The 22,936-nt window shown below is 44.6% G+C and overlaps 1 protein-coding gene across 3 annotated transcripts in view; it reads left to right on the top strand.

The window, feature by feature from the left end:
• The first annotated feature begins 1,020 nt into the window (after positions 1-1,020).
• ADAMTS17 (ADAM metallopeptidase with thrombospondin type 1 motif 17) overlaps positions 1,021-22,936 on the top strand; it is a 386,286-nt gene continuing 364,370 nt past the window's right edge. For 2 of the 3 annotated variants that reach the window (XM_073653356.1, XM_073653355.1), the window contains exons 1-2: positions 1,022-1,443; positions 4,003-4,364. In XM_073653356.1, coding sequence (XP_073509457.1) covers positions 1,404-1,443; positions 4,003-4,364 — 402 coding nt within the window. In that variant the 5' untranslated portion in view covers positions 1,022-1,403. Of the gene's footprint in view, positions 1,444-4,002; positions 4,365-22,936 lie in introns of all 3 variants that reach the window. The other variant, XM_073653354.1, reaches the window with a different exon arrangement.

Below are 22,936 nucleotides of genomic sequence, written 5' to 3'. Positions count from 1 at the left end.
CGCCGTGCACCTTCCCGTAGCCGTGCACCTTCCCCGCACTGTGCACCTTCCCCGCCGCCGTGCACCTTCCCCGTAGCCGTGCACCTTCCCCGCTCTGTGCACCTTCCCGTAGCCGTGCACCTTCCCCGCACTGTGCACCTTCCCCGCCGCCGTGCACCTTCCCCGCACTGTGCACCTTCCCCGCCGCCGTGCACCTTCCCCGCACTGTGCACCTTCCCCGCACTGTGCACCTTCCCCGCACTGTGCACCTTCCCCGTAGCCGTGCACCTTCCCCGCACTGTGCACCTTCCCCGTAGCCGTGCACCTTCCCCGCACTGTGCACCTTCCCCGCACTGTGCACCTTCCCCGTAGCCGTGCACCTTCCCCGCACTGTGCACCTTCCCCGTAGCCGTGCACCTTCCCCGCACTGTGCACCTTCCCCGTAGCCGTGCACCTTCCCCGCCGCCGTGCACCTTCCCCGTAGCCGTGCACCTTCCCCGTAGCCGTGCACCTTCCCCGCCGCCGTGCACCTTCCCTGCACTGTGCACCTTCCCCGCACTGTGCACCTTCCCCGTAGCCGTGCACCTTCCCCGCACTGTGCACCTTCCCCGTAGCCGTGCACCTTCCCCGCACTGTGCACCTTCCCTGCACTGTGCACCTTCCCCGCACTGTGCACCTTCCTCGCACTGTGCACCTTCCCCGTAGCCGTGCACCTTCCCCGCACTGTGCACCTTCCCCGTAGCCGTGCACCTTCCCCGCACTGTGCACCTTCCCCGTAGCCGTGCACCTTCCCCGTAGCCGTGCACCTTCCCCGTAGCCGTGCACCTTCCCCGCACTGTGCACCTTCCCCGCTCTGTGCCGATACCATTTCCAGATGTTGCTCCTCGCTCACAATGATGCAATCACTGCTTTTCCCTCACACCTGCCCGGCATCTCTGGCCTCTCACCTCGCACTCCCCCTAGCGGCCATGTAGGGGTACTACGCCCCAACCACGTGTACTGCCGCAGATCCCGCCCCCCGCTGTCTCCCTCTCCCAATACCTGCGCTGACAACCGCCGTCCCCGGTGCTGGCCGAGCGGTGATTGGCGCTCCCTGACCGGCGGGCGGGTCGTGAAGACCCAGTTCAGTTTGTCTGCTTTGATAATTACTTTTCCAAAGGTTGAAGACCTGCAAATACCGGGCATTTCCCTGCATCGTCCTGTCTGCAGCGGGCACTGCACACCCCGGGCACTGCAGTGCATATGAGGTGACTGCTCCACTGCACTGCATTCCTGGACTGCTGACACTTGTAGTGCACTGTACATGTCTATTGCACTGCATCACTTACCATCCAGTGATCTGCTAGCTGGGCTGGGCACCTTGGCACCCCACAGCCGGTGTATTTGTAGGACACATCCATAGTGAGGTGGGCAGGAGCCTTAGGATGCTTTTTCTCAGCCTGTTCTACCTCCTGATTGCACCAGGTAAGAATATTTACTGTCATTCATTATTTCTTCTGTATTTGTAGCCAGTCATTAGAAATAATATCACATTTTATAGCTTTGTGATCAGCCCCTCACTCCATGGACAGGGTCACAGGGAACCAACCTAACGCTGATATTTTCTACAAAATTGCCTTAGTTGGAATCAGCAGGTAAAAAATTAAAGTAAAATATATTCCTGGATATCGGATTTACTGCAGAATATTACAGATGCATATTACTGCCCCTCTAAGTATTAACAAGACCAATAACCCCCCCCAATACAGCGGATAGTAATTCTGAATGAACCGAATCCCTGTTACTCTGTGGGCCTCTTCTGGCAGCTAACAGGTTAACGTGACTTTGGCAGCGCAGGCGCGCTGAATATTCCCAGATCCTGGCTTGACGCAGTCCTCGCTCTTCCAGGCATCCTGTCTGTTTGTACTGCTGGACCTTCCAGGTCTGTTCTTGCAGCCAGCGGCTGCAGACTGCCACACATGCACTCGAGTAGTGGAGAACACATCTGGACTGGTTCTGTGAGCTGCTGTCAGTCTCCAGGACAGAGGGATGCTTAACCTAAGGGACTATAGGGGAAGAATAATAGTAGATGGACAGAGTAAGGTCTAACATTAGATTAATGCTTCTCTTGTTCAATACACACACATAATGACTATATATCAGGACTGAATTCACCTTTGAAAAATTGCAGTGCATTTTCCTGTAAAGATGTTGCACTATTTCTTCACAAGGTGCACATGGCTGATAGACTAGATGCCAAGTCTCCGATACTTTATACAGTGCCCTAATTAGTGCATAGTTCACGCAGTTGGTTACAGGTGGTTACAATGGAGCAGAAGTGTCCGGACACTGTTCTGATCATTTGAGGTCATGTGTGGTTGGATCTCGTGCCTTATCTCAGTGCAGGCGGCAAGTGAGTGCTGTCCAGGGTATTGCACATTTCGTTATTTACTGCAGAATGAACTATTGCTATGCACTACCTACACGACGGGTCTTACACGAATATGGCACATAACCACCTAGAATAGATTAGATTTTCTGAATACTGTGCATGTGTCAGTACACGGCTAGTGACAGTTCTCAGAGTTCCTGCAGCAGTTTTTTATTTTTGTGAGGCTAGAACATTGAATCATAAACACCTTGCTCAGCTTGATGAAGGGTTAAACCTTTCTTCGGAATGTGGATTAAACATTTTTCCAATTATGTCCAGGCAGGGATCCTGAAAAATTAAGAGATAAAATAAAATGCGAATTGATGACGGTGCAGTGGCCAATGTTCACTAAACTGTGCTGCTTGTGTGGCACATGGTCTTGCACATTGGTCCAGGCTAGTTTTGCAGCCAGATGTCATATTTTTCGATTCCAGGGTCCTTCAGCAGAAAGCAGCTTAGTAGGTAAAGCTTTATTCCCCTGTAAAATAGCAGCTGACGTAAAATTGGAGCCCCTTCGACTTAGCCCAGATATCACCGTACCTCTTACTGTGCGTGTTGCTATGTGTTTGGAGGGGGGAGGATTGAGCTGTGTGAAGAGGCCCTTTATATTTTCATAGCTGATGTTTCAACCTGAGCCGATCCTGGCAGGGTCCCCCTCGCTGAACATCATAGTTTCCGTTCATTAGGAGCTGGAGTCCGGCTAGGAGCTGAGTGCTGCCTGTGGCACAGCTGATTCTGCAGAGGGGCCTTGGCTTCGCTGACCCTTCTAGGCAGAGGTGCATAGAAAAAAAAGGCGTCACTAGTGGGTCAGCTAAGGATCTCTGGCATGAATGTTACAGATAGACCTCTCTTTATATTTGCAGTGCTGTATTACCGAAGTGACACAATATTATTCCAACATAAACTAGTTTAAAATACTCCGCATAGGAAAACTTGTCTGGAGAACAGGAGTCCCCTGATCCACTAGTAGACACTTGTATTGGTTCTTTCCAGTTAAGTCTATAGGTGTTGTGGTGAGAGCTGAGCAAGCCATGCTTGGCTATGTGTACAATGTCCATATACTTTAATAAAGTCTCCATTTTCTGCTGATAGATGTAAGATACATTACGCAAGTAAAAACCGCCTAGTTCACAGTGGCAGAAGTGCCGATGAAATTATAACCAATCTCATGTGAATGCTGCAGAATTCTTCTGCATGGAAATTGACCAGTGGTGCAGATTTTAAAATATACACTACATTGAACGGGGTGATATCCTAGATGAAAATCTGCAGCATACATTGACATGCTGTGAATTTTAAAATTCGCACAGCCGGTCACTTTCCATGCTGACAAAATCCGCAGCACGTGGATGTGATATGTTAAAATCTCATCATACACATAGAAGGTGCTGTAAACCATTGCTAATTGTATGTTTGCAAATGTGCCGGTAAAATCATGCAATATTCCCATATTACGTAGACTTAATCTTGCACTTTTTGGCTTTGGATCCACCACACGTGCACCTGGTCTCACTTTTTATATATGCATATATATGTGATAGTGCATAGGCAGCATTGTAACCTGTTATACTATGATATTGTCTGAATCATTAAAATTACTTTTTGTTTTTTAGCAGGCTGCTCTGAGCCAGCAGTTGAAGTTGTAATGCCACAGTTAATATGGTCTGGGCAGATCCCTCTGCCACTGAGAGATGAGTCAATCTTCACTAACATCCGAAAGCCACGCTCTGTTCCCAAAGATACAACAACCCATCCGGATAATATGTATATCCATCTGCCTGCACTTGGCAGGGACCTTCATTTGCACCTGCAGAGGGTCCATGATTTCCTGGCTACAGGTTTTATGGTGGAGGAAAGGACAGAATTCGGAGACAAAATCCAAACCAAAATTCCAGAGGAAGAGCTGTGTTTCTATGTTGGAGAAGTTCTCAACCACAACAAGTCTTTTGCATCGGTCAGCACATGTTCAGGACTGGTGTGTACCTGTAAATTATTATATGCAAATGCCTTCATTCATTAGGAGAAAAATCATTTCATACACTAAAGTAAATAATAATGACATGTAGATGGGTACATGGGTGTTCAGGGCATTTTCAGACATTATTATTATAGCACCATTTATTCCATGGCGCTTTACATTTGAAAAGGGGTATACATAATAGAAAACAAGTACAATAATCTTGAACAATACAAGTCACTGACTAGTACAGGAGGAGCGAGGACATTAAAGAATATGGACGCCTTTGTCAACATTTTTTACTTAAACACATACATTTTTTGCCAAAGTGTTTAATCAAACTTCTTGGGCTGTTTGGCTTCTACGGCTTTTATGTATCACTGTACATAACAGACTGCAGAATGAATTAACAGTCAAATCCATCAGTGAGTTTGTTCTGCCAGCAGGATTTGTAACCCTAATCTCTTTTCTTTTGAACAATATTGTAAGCAAATATATGAGCACATCAAAGTTCAGCTTTCAGACAATTTTAAATTAGTTTAGGGAATGACGGATTTCACTGTTAATACATTCTGCAATTAGCTATGTACTGTCATACATAAAGGCTGTTGAAGACAAACTGTCCAAAAGTTTTCACTAAACCGTATTGCAAAAAATGCATTTTCCCAAAAATACAAACATTAATGGGTTATTCCCCCCCAAAAAATAGTCATCTCTCATTCATATGGTGGGGATAACTTGCTGATCGCTTCGGGTCCGGCTGCTGGGACCCCTTGCGATCTCGGTAGTCAGTCCCCCAGTGATTAACAATTTATAAGATGGAAGATGACATGTTTTTTTTTTTTTTTTTAAATAAACCTTAAAATAGTAAAAGTAAGAACATTTGCCCCCGAGGGTGTCCATTTACTTTGTATATCATCACAATGTTATCACTGCCATATATTCAAGATTCAATATCAAATTCCTTCTACTGATGTCAGAAATGGCAGAAATCCTCAAAGATGGGTATAAAAGGCCTAGAGGAAGTTTTTTTCTAATATGTGACTAATCAACTATAATATAAACTAAGGAGATGATTTAAAAGGGTTGTAACATCAACAATTTGTGACATAAAAGCCACTTTACTAGAGGTCAGATAGGTGGCCCCCTCACAGAGCCCAAGAATGGGTTTGTTGGGTCACATTCCCAAAGTATCATCTTAATCACCTTGGAGGGTAAAAAAAAAATCCAAGCTGCCCTGTCCTAGGCATAACACTGTGTATCAGTACTGGATCCCCTATAAGATATAAAACAAGGCAAAGTGTCTGGGAAGAGAAGGCTTACATCCACAAAATCAGCTTCTTACCAGGGGATCTGGAAGCCAAACCTGCAGCTATCAACTCACTCCCACATTGGCTGTAGTATGAAAATGGTTTTTCTAATGAAACAATTCCTTTATATGCAATAGTCACTGTAAATAATGTAGTACAGGTGTTGTAAGAGCATATGAAATTGACAGATTGGTGGGGTATGACACCTGTCACCCCTACTGATAAGCTGCTATCAACTCTGCTCAATATGTAGCAGCCACTGCCAGGTACTGCAGATCAGCTGTTATTTGAGAATGTTAAGCATTGAACTTGAAAATGACAAGTATCCATAAGTGGCATTTAGTGTTCCCATAACTTTGCCAGTAACAATTGTTGACTGTAATACATTGCTGCCACTGTGGATAACAGAGTAGAAATTCACCGCACACTCTGGGCTTCGGTGATGCAAAGTTTATTATATCTCCGTGAAAAGCAAAATTCAACAAATTCTGTGCTTGAGTACATGCGGGCAATATAAACAAACGTTTCAACCCTATATGGGTCTTTCTCAAAATGTCACTGTAAAAGAAAAATGATGTATGAGATAAATCATTGGGAGAGAGTTATAGATATTGCGATATGACATAAAACAAAAGTCCCAACATGTTATACATAGGGTAGAACATATAAATGTAAAATGTCACATAAATCAAAATGGTATATACATAGGTGTGTGTAATGTACAATATACAGTGAAGGAAATAATTATTTAATCCCTTGCTGTTTTTGTAAGTTTACCCACTGACAAAGACATGAACAGTCTATAATTTTAAGAGTAGGTTAATTTTAACATTGAGAGATAGAATATCCCCCCCCCCAAAAAAAAAAATCAAGAAAATCACATTGTATAAATTAGATAAATTTATTTGCATTTTGCAGTGAGAAATAAGTATTTGATTCCTCTGGCAAATACTTGGTGGCAATACCCTTGTTGGCAAGCACAGCAGTCAGACGTTGTTTGCAGTTGATGATGAGGGTTGCGCACATGTCAGGAGGAATTTTGGTCCACTCCTCTTTACAGATCATCTCTAAATCATTCAGCTTTTGAGGCTGTCACTTGGCAACTCAGAGCTTCAACTCCCTCCAAAAGTTTTCTATGGGATTAAGGTCTGGAGACTAGCTAGGCCACTCCATGACCTTACTGTGCTACTTTTTGAGCCACTCCTTTGTTGCCTTGGCTGTATGTTTTGGGTCATTGTCTTGCTGGAAGACCCAGCCACGACCCATTTTTAATGTCCTGGCGGAGGGAAGGAAGTTGTCACTCAGGATTTTACGGTACATGGCTCCATCCATTCACCCATTGATGCGGTGAAGTAGTTCTGTGCCTTTATCAGAGAAACACCCCATAATGTTTCCACCTCCATGCTTGACAGTGGGGACGGTGTTCTTTGGGTCATAGGCAGCATTTCTCTTCCTCCAAACACGGCGAATTGAGTTAATGCCAAAAAGCTCAATTTTTGTCTCATCTGACCACAGCACCTTCTCCCAATAACTCACAGAATCATCCAGGTGTTCATTGGCAAACTTCAGACGGGCCTGCACATGTACCTTCTTGAGCAGGGGGACCTTGTGGGCACTGCAAGCTTATAAACCTTTAAGGCGTAATGTGTTACAAATGGTTTTCTTGGTGACTGTGGTCCCAGCTGCCTGGAGATCATTAACAAGTTCCACCCATGTAGTTTTAGGCTGATCTCTCACCTTCCTCATGATCAAGGATACCCCACGAGGTAAGATTTTGCATGGTGCCCCAGATCGATGTCGATTGACAGTCATTTTGTATTTTTTCCATTTTCTTACTATTGCACCAACAGTTGTCTCCTTCTCACCCAGTGTCTTACTTATGGTTTTGTAGCCCAGCTTTGTGCAGGTGTATGATCTTGTCCCTGACATCCTTAGAAAGCTCTTTGGTCGTGCCCATGTTGTAGAGGTTAGAGTCTGACTGATTAATTGAGTCTGTGGCCAGGAGTAATTTATACAGGTGACTATGTAAGACAGCTGTCTTTAATGCAGGTAACGAGTTGATTAGGAGCGTCTAACTGGTCTGAATGAGCCAGAGCTCATAATGGTTTATAGTCTATCTCTCAATGTTAAAATTAACCAACCCTTAAAATTATAGACTGTTCATGTCTTTGTCAGTGGGCAAACTTACAAAAACAGCAAGGGATCAAATAATTATTTCCTTCACTGTACAAAGGTATACACAATATATAAAATACATACAAAACGTGTGTATAGTACTATTTACATGACATCAACAATAAATAGCATATAGTAATGCGCCACTAAAAGGGTGGTCTCATATGTTTAGTGTAAAGTCACAGCCAATCTGTGAGAGTGGGGATTCGAGAGAGACTGTAAGGCCAAAGTCTTAATTGGAATGTAAGGAATAGTGAGACTTGCTTGTTCAGAGGGTGGAATTATTCAGGGAAATCATTGGAACAAAGTCCAGTGTTAGAAATATTTAGAATAGCTGCAAGGTAAAGACAGGTAGTTAATCGAATATAAGGCCTATACTAGATAATTAGGGAATCAGCTTATGATACACATAGTACCTGGTCCTCGTTGTAGAAGAGAGGTGTCAAATGTATAAGGTGCTGTAGGGAAGACAATGCAAAATAAACATCAAAGGCTGGAACCAGGTTGTAAAGGGTCTTATTAGAGATGGTACCTGTAGATGGGGACTGGCCAGTTACCTGTATTTCACAGTGTTCTCGGGTGCTCACATGCCCCTTAGTTGGCTGCACATGTGCTGTATGCTCTCAGTGTGTCTGTTTATAAAGCTGACGTGTGGGGCCGGACCGGCAGTGCGTCACCGGTGATGCCCCCGGAGGTCGTGTCACAGACCTTGTGATGCGGTGAATGCTATTGTTGCTATGGAAGCGGAGACGCTTCCTCACCCGTTGCGCATGCCCGGGCACTTAGGAAATGTCCGGAGGTGATCGTGCAACACATCGCTACTGTGTGCCTGCGTATATGATTGTAATATGATGACATGGGGCTGGGTATACAGATTATGCAGGTCAGGCATAAGGATAAATCTATGGGATAAGGGTAAATGAGGGCAGAAGGGAGATATGGACAACCTGAGGTATTGTGTAGTGAATTGTATAGGTGTTCACCTATGTGTGGCTATATCATATAAGGTTGTTCATAGGATGCTATATCTCCAATTTCATAGGACAAGAGAATTTATTAGGGAGTTTAGACAGAGTGGGGATGTATATAACCTGTGACACCATGCAAGGGATTATATAGGTATGTCAATAGGATGAAGTATGAAAGGGCATGTCATGGAGGGTTGTGCCCTAATTTGCAGGAGATTATGTTAAAAGAGAGTGTCAGAATACATAGACCAGCTCACCTGATGGATGGGCACAGGTCAGCGTGTCTGAATGGAGAGAAGATAAATTAGGTTAGCCGATCAATCTCTCTATTAAGACCTTTAGGGGTTAAAGTTTGCAGGGTATGGATCCAATATGCTTCCCTCTGTTTTAGGAGTTGAATATGGTTACCACCCCTCCTTGGTCTGGGTACTTTGTGTATGACCTGGAACCTTAATTGGGTAACGGAGTGTCTGGTTCTGACAAAATGGTCCGGTAAAAGTAGCCATATCTTATTGCATTGGATGGTTGATTTGTGGCTAGTAATTCGATCTCTGATGTTTTGTGTAGTTTCTCCTACATATAATAGCCCGTATGGGCATTTGATGACATAATCCCTGATAGGATATGTTTTACCCGTTCTCGGGTGTGTAATACGGCGCCGGACTACTGGCAGCCCATTGCAGCAGCAGAAGCTTCTACTTTATTTCAGTTACAGTTTTGTTACAGTTATTTTATTTTATTATTTTATTACCTTCTCTGGATTGCAACGTTCCTGTATACTTGTCTATTGGGGATGGAAGATGCAACACTTCCCACACTATCAACTGCTGCTGGGCACACAGCACGAGATCTGCACCTGGATCTTCCTCTACCACTTACAAGTCTCCTGCAGGTACAGACACTCTGGGGCACGCAATACGGACCATCTCAGCTAATGCTACTGAAGGATGCATGCTGCTACCCACAGCCTGTGACACGGATACAGCCATATGTGAGCGGTGGAGGTCACTGCATACGATTTGCCATGGAGAGGACTGGTGTGACGGGTGGAAACAATGACGGGATGGTGGACCCTAGGTCTGTTGCTAAACGAGCAGTGTATTCTAGGGATCGTCTTCTGGAACTGCGCAGGATAAAGTCTTCTCCAGCAGTGGCAATACTGAATGTTCCACGGGAAATAAGGAGACCTTTCAGAGGCTGCAGAGCAGGCAAGAAGATCAAGTCCTGGAGGAGAAGGTTTAAACCAGTGGTCCCATCCATTATCATGGGTAACGTACGATCGCTGGGAAATAAGTCGGATGAACTGCTGGCTCTGAGTAAGACCCAGAAGGAGTTTAGGGAATGCAGTCTCATGTGCTTTACAGAAACCTGGCTGCATGAGGAGGTCCCAGATTCATGTGTCTCGGTACCAGGGTTTCAAATGGTTCGGGCTGATAGAGAGAGAGTTAGATGCGGCAAGAAAAAAGGTGGAGGAGTGATACTCTACATTAACAACAGATGGTGCAATCAGGGGCATGTAACTGTTAAGGAGAAACATTGCTGTCCAAATATTGAACTGTTAGCAGTGGGCCTCAGGCCTTACTATCTGCCTAGAGAATTCACTCTTGTTATTGTAGTTGTGATGTATATACCACCATGTGCGAACCCAGAGGCTGCTGGGGATGTGTTGTCAGGGGTGATGGCCCGGCTTCAGACTAAACACCCAAACTCTCTAACTGTAATTTCTGGGGATTTCAATCGAGTAAAGATCTCATCTGCAATACCAAAGTTCTATCAATATGTCAAATGTCCTACACGGGACAACAACACACTGGATCTCCTCTTTGCTAATGTTAAGAATGCTTATTCATCGGCTGCATTACCCCCCCTGGGGAAATCTGACCACAACCTCATACTATTGTCTCCTGCTTACCAACCAGACGTCCGCAAACAACCAGTGACAATTAAAAAGATAAGGAAGTGGTGTCCAGCAGCAGAGGAGGCGTTACAAGACTGCTTTGATTGTACAGACTGGGAGGAGTTGTGTACCATGAAAGAGAATTGTGATGTTAATGAGATTACTGGCAGAGTTACTGATTACATCAACTTCTGTATGGACATTGTAGTACCTGTTCAAGAGATTCGGTGTTATGCAAACAATAAGCCATGGATTACAAAAGAGTTGAAACATTTACTAAACATGAAAAAACTGGCTTTTAAAAGGAAGGACAAGGAGGCATTGAAAATTATACAGCGAGACCTAAAGGGGAAAATTAAGATTGCCCGTGAGGCATTCAGAGTTAAATTAGAAAATCAATTTGCACAAAAAAGCTCCAGAGAGGTGTGGGCTGGAATGAAGCTAGTGACTGGGTTTAAGGCAAGGTCGGAGCAGGGGGGTGGTGGACTTAGAATGGCTAATGAAATGAATGAGTTCTTCAATAGATTCAGCAATAAAGGTGCGGTAGCAGCAGGGAAGGGGGAGGAGGCCGGGGAACAACTAGCTAAATTAACAGGGGGTGAAATAGATCATTTCTCGGTCTCCAAAAATGACGTGAGGGACCAGTTTAGTAAGCTGGCCATTGGCAAAGCAGCAGGGCCTGACGGTCTCAGTCCACGTGTCCTCAGAGTGTGTGCAAATGAGTTGTGTACTGTCTTCCAGCATCTCTTTAACCAGAGCTTACAATCAAAGAGAGTACCAGTGCTATGGAAGACTTCCTGCCTGGTGCCGGTTCCCAAGACTACCTTCCCGGCTTCCCCGGGGGACTATAGACCGGTGGCCTTAACATCGCATGCGATGAAGTCCTTGGAGAGAATAGTACTTGCTCACTTGTGTCCGAGGGTGATGGCGCATACTGATGCTCTTCAGTTTGCGTACCGGCAGGGACTGGGGGTGGACGATGCTATAGCGTCTCTGCTACAAACAGTACATTCCTTTTTGGACAATGATGGAACCACAGTGCGTGCTTTGTTCTTTGATTTCTCTAGTGCGTTCAACACATTACAGCCACTCTTACTGCGTGGAAAGTTGATTAAAATGGCGGTGGATGAGGGACTTGTGAATTGGATAATTGACTACCTGTCGGATAGGCCACAGTTTGTTAGGTGGGGGACGGCTACATCAGATAGTGTACTGAGCAGTGTCGGAGCCCCGCAGGGAACAGTGCTGTCGCCATTCCTCTTTACATTGTACACAGCTGACTTTCAGTATAAATCAGACCGTTGTCACCTCCAGAAGTACTCGGATGACTCTGTGATAGTTGGCGGTATTGGGAAGGACCAGGATGAAGAGGAATATAGAAGGGTGGTTGCGGACTTTGTAGTATAGTGCCAGGCTAACCATCTAGAACTAAATGTTAAGAAAACCAGGGAGTTGGTGATGAGCTATGGAAGGTGCAAGAAGGTATGCCTACCTGTTACCATTGACGGTCAGGATGTGGAGATGGTGGACAGTTTCAAATATTTGGGGGTTTACCTGGATAGCATGCTAGACTGGAAGTGCCACATGGAGAAGGTCTACAAGAAGGGGATGAGTAGATTGTACTTCCTAAGGAAGTTAAGGTCTTTTAATGTGTGTGGCAAAATGCTTGAGGTGTTCTACCAATCCATTGTGGCTAGTGCCACCTTTGCGGCAATAATTTGCTGGGGTAACAGTGTGCGTGTTGCTGACGCCAACAAGCTCAACAAACTTATAAAGAAGGCTAGCGCGACGGTGGGCCTACAGCTTGGGACTTTTGAAGAGGTGGTAGAGGATAGGATTAAGAAGAAGTGCAGAGCTATAATGGGCAACAACACACACCCGCTTTATGAACTGTTTGCGAAACAGAAGAGCACATTCAGCAATCGCCTAATACAACTAAGGTGTAAAAAGGAAAAATACAGGAGATCGTTTGTTCCAACAGCTATGGGGGTGTTTAACAAATGTCTGAAAAGCAATGTCTAAAGCATTCCAAATGTTATGTTATCATATGTGTCATGTTCGAGATCTGTGTTCTGCTGCTGTGATACCGCAATTTCCTCCGGGATAAATAAAGTATATCTTATCTTATCTTATCTTATCTTAATGCAGTCTGATGTGATTATGTTTGAACATGCCGCACAACTTAGACATGGGAATGTACCATATTTGCTTGGGCCGAGGAAACTTTGGTTCGGGGTTTGTGATGTGCTCCCAATGTCTGCTTACACTAGTTTGTCCCTAATGTTTGGGGCTCTTTTGGTGCACATCAGGGCAGGTACTGCAAAGGATTGGATGTTGGGATATGCCCTAGTGAGAAGGAGCCAATGTCTCCGGTTGATAGTGTGTATTTTCGGCATGAGTGGAAGATGCACAAGGACAAATGGTATTCTCTTTGTTTGGTTGGTGGGTAATGGCGGGGGGGAGTGGTGCCTGTATTCTCCTTTCCTCCTGTTGTAGTAGCCTGGTGGGGTAGTTTCTTTCCCTAAATGTTAGCGACATTTCCAATAAGTGAGTGTGTAAACGCTCAGTGTCAGTTAAAATACAGGCAACTCTTTGGAATTGTGAGCGCGGGAGACTATCCTTTGTTGCTCGGGGATGACAGCTGACAATAATGTAATCAACTGTTGCGGTTGGTGACCATGGTTCTAAGAATGAGATCTGATTGCTGTCCTGGTTCAAAGTGAATGGTCTAATGGAGTTGAGATAGTTGTGGAATCTATTGAGTGAATCAGTGGTGCCTTGCCAGATTCAAAATATGTCATCAATGTATCCAGTAGCTTGTATCATGTTGTTGGAATAGGTCATGAGTATATACGTAATGTTCCTCAAAAGAACTCGTGTATGCATTAGCGTAAGTCGGTGCCACGTTTGAGCCCATAGCGGTCCCAGAGGTCTGAACGTAGTACGTACAGTACAGACCAAAAGTTTGGACACACCTTCTAATTTAAAGATTTTTCTATATTTACATGACTATGAAAATTGTACATTCACATTGAATGCATCAAAACTATGAATTAACACATGTGGAATTCTATACTTAACAAAAAAGTGAAACAACTGAAAATATGTCTTATATTCTAGGTTCTTCAAAGTAGCCACCTTTTGCTTTGATGACTGCTTTGCACACTCTTGGCATTCTCTTGGTGAGCTTCAAGAGGTAGTCACCGGAAATGGTTTTCGCTTCACAGGTGTGCCCTGTCAGGTTTAATAAGTGGGATTTCTTGCCTTATAAATGGGGTTGGGACCATCAGTTGTGTTGTGCAGAAGTCTGGTGGATACACAGCTGATAGTCCTACTGAATAGACTGTTAGCTGCTTTTTTCTTGCCATAATACAAATTCTAAGTAAAGAAAAACGAGTGGCCATCATTACTTTAAGAAATGAAGGTCAGTCAGTCTGAAAAATTGGGAAAACTTAGAAAGTGTCCCCAAGTGCAGTTGCAAAAACCGTCAAGTGCTACAAAGAAACTGGCTCACATGAGGACCGTCCCAGGAAAGGAAGACCAAGAGTCACCTCTGCTTCTGAGGATAAGTTTATCCGAGTCATCAGCCTCTGAAATCGCAGGTTAACAGCAGCTCAGATTAGAGACCAGGTCAATGCCACACAGAGTTCTAGCAGCGGACACATCTCTTCAACAACTGTTAAGAGGAGACTTTGTGCAGCAGGCCTTCATGGTAAAATAGCTGCTAGGAAGCCACTGCTAAGGACAGGCAACAAGCAGAAGAGACTTGTTTGGGCTAAAGAACAGAAGGAATGGACATTAGACCAGTGGAAATCTGTGCTTTGGTCTGATGAGTCCAAATTTGAGATCTTTAGTTTCAACCACCGTGTCTTTGTGCGATGCAGAAAAGGTGAACGGATGGACTCTACATGCCTAGTTCCCACCGTGAAGCATGGAGGAGGAGGTGTGATGGTGTGGGGGTGCTTTGATGGTGACACTGTTTGGGATTTATTCAAAATTGAAGGCATACTGAACCAGCATGGCTACCACAGCATCTTGCAGCGGCATGCTATTCCATCCGGTTTCCGTTTAGTTGGACCATCATTTATTTTTCAACAGGACAATGACCCCAAACACACCTCCAGGCTGTGTAAGGGCTATTTGACCAAGAAGGAGAGTGATGGGGTGCTACGCCAGATGACCTGGCCTCCACAGTCACCAGACCTGAACCCAATCGAGATGGTTTGGGGTGAGCTGGACCACAGAGTGAAGGCAAAAGGCCCAACAAGTGCTAAGCATCTCAGGGAAGTCCTTCAAGATTGTTGGAAGACCATTTCCGGTGACTACCTCTTGAAGCTCATCAAGAGAATGCCAAGAGTGTGCAAAGCAGTCATCAAAACAAAAGGTGGCTACTTTGAAGAACCTAGAATGTAAGACATATTTTCAGTTGTTTCACACTTTTTTGTTAAGTATATAATTCCACATGTGTTAATTCATAGTTTTGATGCCTTCAGTGTGCATGTACACTTTTCATAGTCAAGAAAATACAGAAAAATCTTTGAATGAGAAGGTGTGTCCAAACTTTTGGTCTGTACTGTACGTAACATACTTCTAACTCTCTGTCCAGTCCCACAGCATCATATTGTCCCCGGTGAACTTTGGGAGATTGCTGAGCATGGCCCCCAGCGTCAAGCTAGATTTAGGGGCTCCCAGGATGGACTTCTCTGCAGTGTCTGTGTCTAACGACTGCATCCTGCCGACTACGCCAAATGTAACACAGGTACTTTAGATGCAGTGAATCAGAAGCACAGAGCAGCCAATACAGGGTTAATAAACAGGGAAAGTTTATGATAACAAGGTGAATCTCCACGCAGGGAGTAACGGGAAAATATGGGGAAATAGGTATAAGTCTGTAACTGACAGTTTTCAGTTTAACTAGATGTAGCAGAGTCAAACTGGTAACAAACGACATTTTTTTCACTTAACTGACTTGTGTCCTCTACAAGGCAGTTGCCAGCTGGTGCTGGTGACGCTGTCTTCAGGCTTCCCCGCCCAAACAATGCTCCGTCTTCTGGCGGCAGCGGGCGTTCTCCGGTTTTATCCGCTGAGCCCCTAGTCTATAACAGTGCACCTCACGTGCTCAGCTCCACGGACCCTGCGTCTCTTCTCCCTACAGTCAGCTTGACTCCTCCGGTCCACTGCACTCGGATCCCTTGCTCCAAGTCCTGTAGCCAGGAGCCTGGACCCTCTCACACTGCTCTGCTCCGCAGGACCCAGCTTCGCTTTCCCGCGCAAACGTCCTCTCCCTCTCTCTCGTCACACCAGGAGTCCCTCTGTCACCTGACCTCCCAGCTCTCTCTCTCAAGACACCCCCTGCTTCCCTGTCACATGACTTTTCTGCTTGCAGTCTGTCAGTCTGTCTTCCCCCTGCAACAAGAGGTACGGCCCTGGCAGTTCCGGATCCCTTGCTCTGAAAGCACTCACACCCCGGTCTTCCCCCTTATACTGCGATAGTATGTTAGAGACTGCTTTTATACTCATATATTATATATATAATTATATATATATATATTTATCATGTGAGATGGACGTATAAAGACTATTAACTTCAAATGTCACTAATAGACTGTTGGGGGAAACAGATCTGAGTTCTCCTATGACCCTGAGGAAATGACTGGTTTCTAGCAAAAATGAATGTGTTTTTTTTTTGGTTAGTGGGGTGAGGATTTTTTCTAAAAAGATGGATAGGGGTGACAAAATGGAATCGGTAGAGGCAACTATGAGCCGACCAGGTGGGTTGATAAGAGATTTATGGATTTTAGGTAAAATATAAAACACAGGAGTGACAGAATGTGAATTGGTGAGATAAGAGGCAGTCTAGTCTTTGTTGGTGTAATTGTTGTACATCCCTATCGATTAGACTAATGAAGGTCTCAGTGACATGATTCGTGCGTGGTGGATTGAATGCACTTTGGTTGCATAGGCCCATTGCAGAAATGGAGCGCTCCGGAACAGGGGGGCCCCCTGGAAGAGGTACCCTGTTTGCTGAAGTCTCAGTGGTAAATCCAAAGTGTGTCTTGAGTCTCACCGTACAATCTTTGTAAGTCCCTCTCTAACTGGAAAAAATTCCAGTTAGGCGTTGGACAGAAGGAGAGGCCCTTCTGTAGGATGGTCAGTTCCCCAGGGAAGAATGTGTAGCTTGAGATGTTGACGACCAGGTTGGTTTCCTTACCTGGAAGCGAATGATCATCTGGTCTGCGGGATCTGTGTATAGGTTTTCTCCCCTGCGACATTTGGATAAAAAACGTCTGCCTTGTCCAGTGGAGGTCTCACTCTCTGAGCTGAAGGATCCATGTTGTTGGGTCCTTGGTTGTATCACCATGATCTTGAGTTTGAAGAGTCGCTCCATCTGTATACTCTATTGTTGAGATAGTCTTCGTTGTCTCTCTGGAACTTCTGGCGTTTCTTTTCTTGTGATAGGGTGCCAGATGATTGGGTCTCAATGGTTGAGATATTCTTTTGGGTCTCGCTGATTGCCTTCTGCAGGTGTTCAATAGTTAAAATGCTGATATCTAAGGAACATTTGTTTAGTATTTTTTGGAATTTGTCGCAATAATCCTTATTATGAGAAAATAGAGTAGGACGTAAATGGCACCTCAATCCTCTGGGAATCTTGTTCTGGCGATCGTATTACTCTGGCAGAATACCATGTAAATCGTAAGCGATAAGCTTCCAGTTTTCCTTCTTGTAATCCCGGGACCTGAGATCCTGGGTGGAAATTTTCAGAATTTCATTGGAGTTTGTTACCAAAGATAGAATGTTACTGCTTGTAGTAGCGTCGTAGGCGAAAATGTCCGTGGTCATCTGGGAGATTGGTGCTTACAGCCAAGGCAAGTCCAATAATCTGTATCAATGCTTAGCGTGCACACAATCAATTTTCGATGTGTTGGTGGAACGGGGTATGATGCCCCTATATCCTCTATTGATATAGGGGCATCATACCCCGTTCCACCTGCACATCGAAAATTGATTGTGTGCACACTAATCATTGATGCAGACTTATAGATAACCGTGCAAAACCTAAAGAGCTCCCATAAATATTTAGTCAGAAAGCTGTAATAAAAACCTTGAAAAATCATCCCCTCCTGCCAACTGCAGAGGCACACAGACAGCACTTTTCCCCATAAAGGTAGTAACATGAGCTGCTATTTAAGTGTCCAAGGGTTTTTTCTTAAGATTTTATTTGAATTTGGGCTCACCTACTTGTGATTGTTGAGATTATGTGTGGAGGTGTTATTTGAAACTTCTGGAACCTAATGTAAAGCCTACAACGTGTCATTTATAATACTAGTACCTTATGTGGCCAAGGGACCTTAAGGTCTCCTCAGGCACCAGTGCACAGAAGCACCATTTCTATTTATCCAAAAAAACAGCACCATTCATAACTCACACGATTTGAAAGAATAACACACACACACCTCGCTTTTATACGGGAACTCTGGGTGCTTCACCAAATGCAAGATTTTTGTAAGACTTTGAAGAGAGCAAAGGAGGCACTCTCTGTCCCATAAAAACATATTTTATTGCAAAATCATTTAAAAATGGATGCAGGAGAATGCAGGTGCCAGAGACGGATGGCGGCCATTTCACGTACAAAACACGTTGAAGCACTATTGTGTGTGAAATGGCCGTCATCCGTCTCTTGCACCTGCATCCATTTTTAAATGATTTCGCAATAAAATACATTTTTATGGGACCGAGTGCTGCCTTTCCTCTCTTTGAAGTGCCATTTCTACAGTAGTTATGCTGACATCACTAAATTCAGCTTTTGTACTTTACATCCGGAATGCCCATAAAGTAGCACAACTTTCATAAAAGTGTTGTCAAGAGCAAGGCGTTACCCTGCCGGTCATGGTTAAAGGGATTTTCTATGATGTATAAAAATGTAGCCAAGAGCAGGGATTGGAAGAAAAACTATACTCACCTATCACCTTACTGGACATAAAATATGTGACTGCTGCTGCCATTTATTGGCCTCATCGGTCACATGGCTCCAGTCCTATGGAAAGGCCCGCTATTGGCGTATATGTGTTTGGATTAAATGAGGACGGAACTGAAGAAAAGACTACAAATGTTGGGGTAAATGTATATAATAAGTGCATAATAGAATACTGGAGACAGCGCAGACACAGTGCTAATTAATTATGGTGATAAGCAACTATGCTGGAATGGAAAGAAAACCAGTCAATAGAAAGAAATTCCCATACCGAATCCTTGCATATTGTGTAGACTGCTCATTTGCTGTTTAATTCATGATGGCACCTACAAGCTTGTTACTGTGATATGATAATTTTTCATTTTGGAGTAGTTTGAAGGCCTGGATGACAGCTGTCAGTGCGAATTGTCAAATGGCTCCAGAGCCGGATTGCTAGCTGTCTCTTTTCCTTTCCTTCACTTGGAACTATGATAAGGAGTCTTTATCTACTTCATAATTACCTATCCTTACAGTGCAGGCAGTCTACAGTAAATCTGTAATGTAATTCATATAAAGGTTTATTAAAGAATATTTCCTTCTAGAAAAAAAGATTTATAAGGTCTTTATCCTTTTCATACCTTTTGTACTTTTCATAATGGCTGCAGCTTCTGTACAGATTGCTGTCAACCTTTTGTCCAGATGACTGATCGGATAAATTTCAGTGTATTACTATATAGAATAATTTAGTATTGCAGTCATGTATTCAAGGTGACTAATATGCACATATGGGCACTCCTGGGTAATAGAGCGTAGTGGCTGGTAAACTCATGGCAGTGGCATATTCTCTAGGTGGCCACTGTAAAGCCATTTTGTTCCATTGGAATTGTACATACCCTGTTCTTTTGTCCTTGGCCGAGTCTTAGGCCACTTTCAGTATTTTACCTCAGTATTTGTAAGCCTAAACCAGGAGTGGAACAATCAGAAGAATATTATAATAGAAACACATCACCACTTCTGCATTTTTCACGCACTCCTGGTTTTGATTTACAAATACTGATGTAAAATACTGACCAAATACTGAATGTGGCCTAAAAAGAGTTATCTCTTGGAGGCTTCATTCCATAGAAAAAGCAATCGATATACAGTACAGACCAAAAGTTTGGACACACCTTCTCATTTAAACACTTTTCTGTATTTTCATGACTATGAAAATTGTACATTCACACTGAAGGCATCAACACTATGAGTTAACACATGTGGAATTATATACTTAATAAAAAAGTGTGAAACAACTGAAAATATGTCTTATATTCTAGGTTCTTCAAAGTAGCCATCTTTTGCTTTGATGACTGCTTTGCATACTCTTGGATTCTCTTGATGAGCTTCAAGAGGTAGTCACCGGAAATGGTTTTCACCAGGGCAGGGCACACCTGTGAAGTGAAAACCATTTCCGGTGACTACCTCTTGAATCTCATCAAGAGAATGCCAAGAGTGTGCAAAGCAGTCATCAAAGCAAAAGGTGGCTACTTTGAAGAACCTAGAATATAAGACATATTTTCAGTTGTTTCACACTTTTTTAAGTATATAATTCCACATGTGCTAATTCATAGTTTTGATGCCTTCAGTGTGAATGTACAATTTTCATAGTCATGAAAATTTATTAAAGAAATATCACATGGTCATAAGTATTCAGACCCTTTGCTCAGTATTGAGTAGAAGCACCCTTTTATGCTAGTACAGCCATGAGTCTTCTTGGTAATGATGCAACAAGTTTTTTCACACCTGGATTTGGGGATCCTCTGCCATTCTTCCTTGCAGATCCTCTCCAGTTCCGTCAGGTTGGATGGTGAACGTTGGTGGACTGTCATTTTCAGGTTTCTCCAGAGATGTTCAATTGGGTTTAGGTCAGGGCTCTGGCTGGACCAGTCAAGAATGGTCACAGAGTTGTTCTGAAGCCACTCCTTTGTTATTTTAGCTGTGTGCTTAGGGTCTTGTTGGAAGGTGAACCTTTGGCCAAGTCTGAGGTCCAGAGCACTCTGGAAGAGGTTTCCATCCTGGATATCTCTGTACTTGGCCACATTCATGTTTCCTTCAATTGCAACCAGTCGTCCTGTCCCTGCAGCTGAAAAACACTCCCATAGCATGATGCTGCCACCACCATGTTTCACTGTTGGGATTGTATTGGGCAGGTGATGAGCAGTGCCTGGTTTTCTCCACACATACTGCTTAGAATTATCACCAAAAAGTTCTATCTTCATCTCATCAGACCAGAGAATGTTATTTCTCATAGTCTGGGAGTCCTTCATGTGTTTTTGAGCAAACTCTATGCGGGCTTTCATATGTCTTGCACTGAGGAGAGGCTTCCGTCAGGCCACTCTGCCAGAAAGGCCCGACTGGTGGAAGGCTTCCTACTGCATCTCTGGAGCTCAGCCACAGTGATCTTGGGGTTCTTCTTTACCTCTCTCACCAAGGCTTTTCTCCCACGATTGCTCAGTTTGGCTGGACGGCCAGGTCTAGGAAGACTTCTGGTGGTCCCAAACTTCTTCCATTTAAGGATTATGGAGGCCACTGTGCTCTTAGAAACCTTGAGTAATGCAGAAATTATTTTGTAACCTTGGCCAGATCTGTGCCTTGCCACAGTTCTGTCTCTGAGCTCCTTGGGCAGTTCCTTTGAGCGCATGATTCTCATTTGGTCGTACATGCACTGTGAGCAGCGAGGTTTTATATAGACAGGTGTGTGCCTTTCCAAATCAAGTCCTATCAGTTTAATTAAACACAGCTGGACTCCAATGAAGAACAAAGCTCAAAATAACAAGTCCATGCTCACCTTGCCCAACACACACAGACAGACTGAGACAGGCGCAGCTGTCTTAAATCAGCCTTCCAAGACCTGGACTGGAGGTAAGTGAGCAGCTGTCCCCCCCCCCCCCCCCCCAGCTCTTTCAGCTGCTCGTAAAACCCTGCCTTGTAATCCGAGCCCATTAAATTCCTCTCAGCACTATGTGTGCTAGAGCCTGCTTCTCCGGGTCCTACATCACCAAAGCTTGGCACTTCGGGGACACATACCTCCCGTCCATGACCTGTCCGGCATCTGCCTTACATACCCCCTCCTCCTTGGCACCTTCTGTCACCATACAATAAACCCTTGACAAGGCATCAGCATTCCCATGTTGTTTCGCAGGCCTATGCTCTACCCGGAAACTAAAATCTTGTAGAGCCAGGAACCACCTAGTCACTCTGCCATTGTTCCCCTTCTTTTCTCGCATCCACCTCAGTGGGGCATGGTCTGACACTAACCTGAACCTTCTACCTAACAGGTAATACCTCAGAGTGTCTAACGCCCACTTAATGGCCAAACATTCTTTTTATACAATGGAGTAGTTCTCACAAGTGGAGAGCTTCCGACTGAGGTATATTACAGGGTGTTCTTCTCCGTTAATCTCCTGGGACAAGACTGCTCCCAGCCTGACATCTGATGCATCCGTCTGGACCACAAACACCTTGGAGAAGTTGGGCGCCACCAAGACTGGCTGTTTACAGAGGACCAATTTCAATTCCTGGAAGGCCGCTTCTGCTTCTGGGGACCACTTGGCCATAGCTGACTTCGTCCCTTTCAGAAGATCCGTCAGCGGGGCTGCTATCAGGGCAAAGTTAGGGACAAATCTTCGATAGTAGCCCACAATGCCTTGAAATGCCCTGACCTGCTTCTTCGAGAGGGGCTGTGGCCAGTTCAAGATCGCCTCGACCTTATTTATTTGTGGTTTTATTTCCCCTCTACCAACCACGTACCCTAGGTACTTGGCTTCCTCCATCCCCATGGCACATTTCTTCGGGTTGATAGTAAAGCCTGCCTTCCTTAGGGCATCAAGTATGGCTTGAACTTTGTCCAGATGACTTTTCCAGTCCTGGCTGAATATGACGATGTCATCTAGGTAGGCCGCTGCATACTTTTTGTGGGGTGCTAAGATCCTGTGCATGGCTCTCTGGAAGGTGGCCGGAGCTCCATGCAACCCAAACGGCATCCTGACGTATTGATATCATCCGTCTGGCGTCGAGAAGGCTGTCTTCTCCTTGGCCTCTTTGGACAGGGGATTTTGCCAATATCCTTTGGTGAGGTCCAGAGTGGTGATGTACCGAGCGGGGCCTAGCCTTTCGATAAGCTCATCTACCCTAGGCATTGTGTAGGCGTCGAACTTCGAGACCTCGTTCAGCTTCCTATAGTCGTTGCAAAACCGCTATTCCCCATCTGGTTTCAGCACTAAGACAATAGGACTGGACCATCCACT

The sequence above is a fragment of the Phyllobates terribilis genome, unplaced genomic scaffold (genome assembly GCF_046119375.1).
Source record: "Phyllobates terribilis strain yellow unplaced genomic scaffold, ASM4611937v1 Scaffold_11__3_contigs__length_659146591, whole genome shotgun sequence".
NCBI lineage: Eukaryota > Metazoa > Chordata > Amphibia > Anura > Dendrobatidae > Phyllobates > Phyllobates terribilis.
This window is presented reverse-complemented; position numbering and strand designations above follow the sequence as displayed.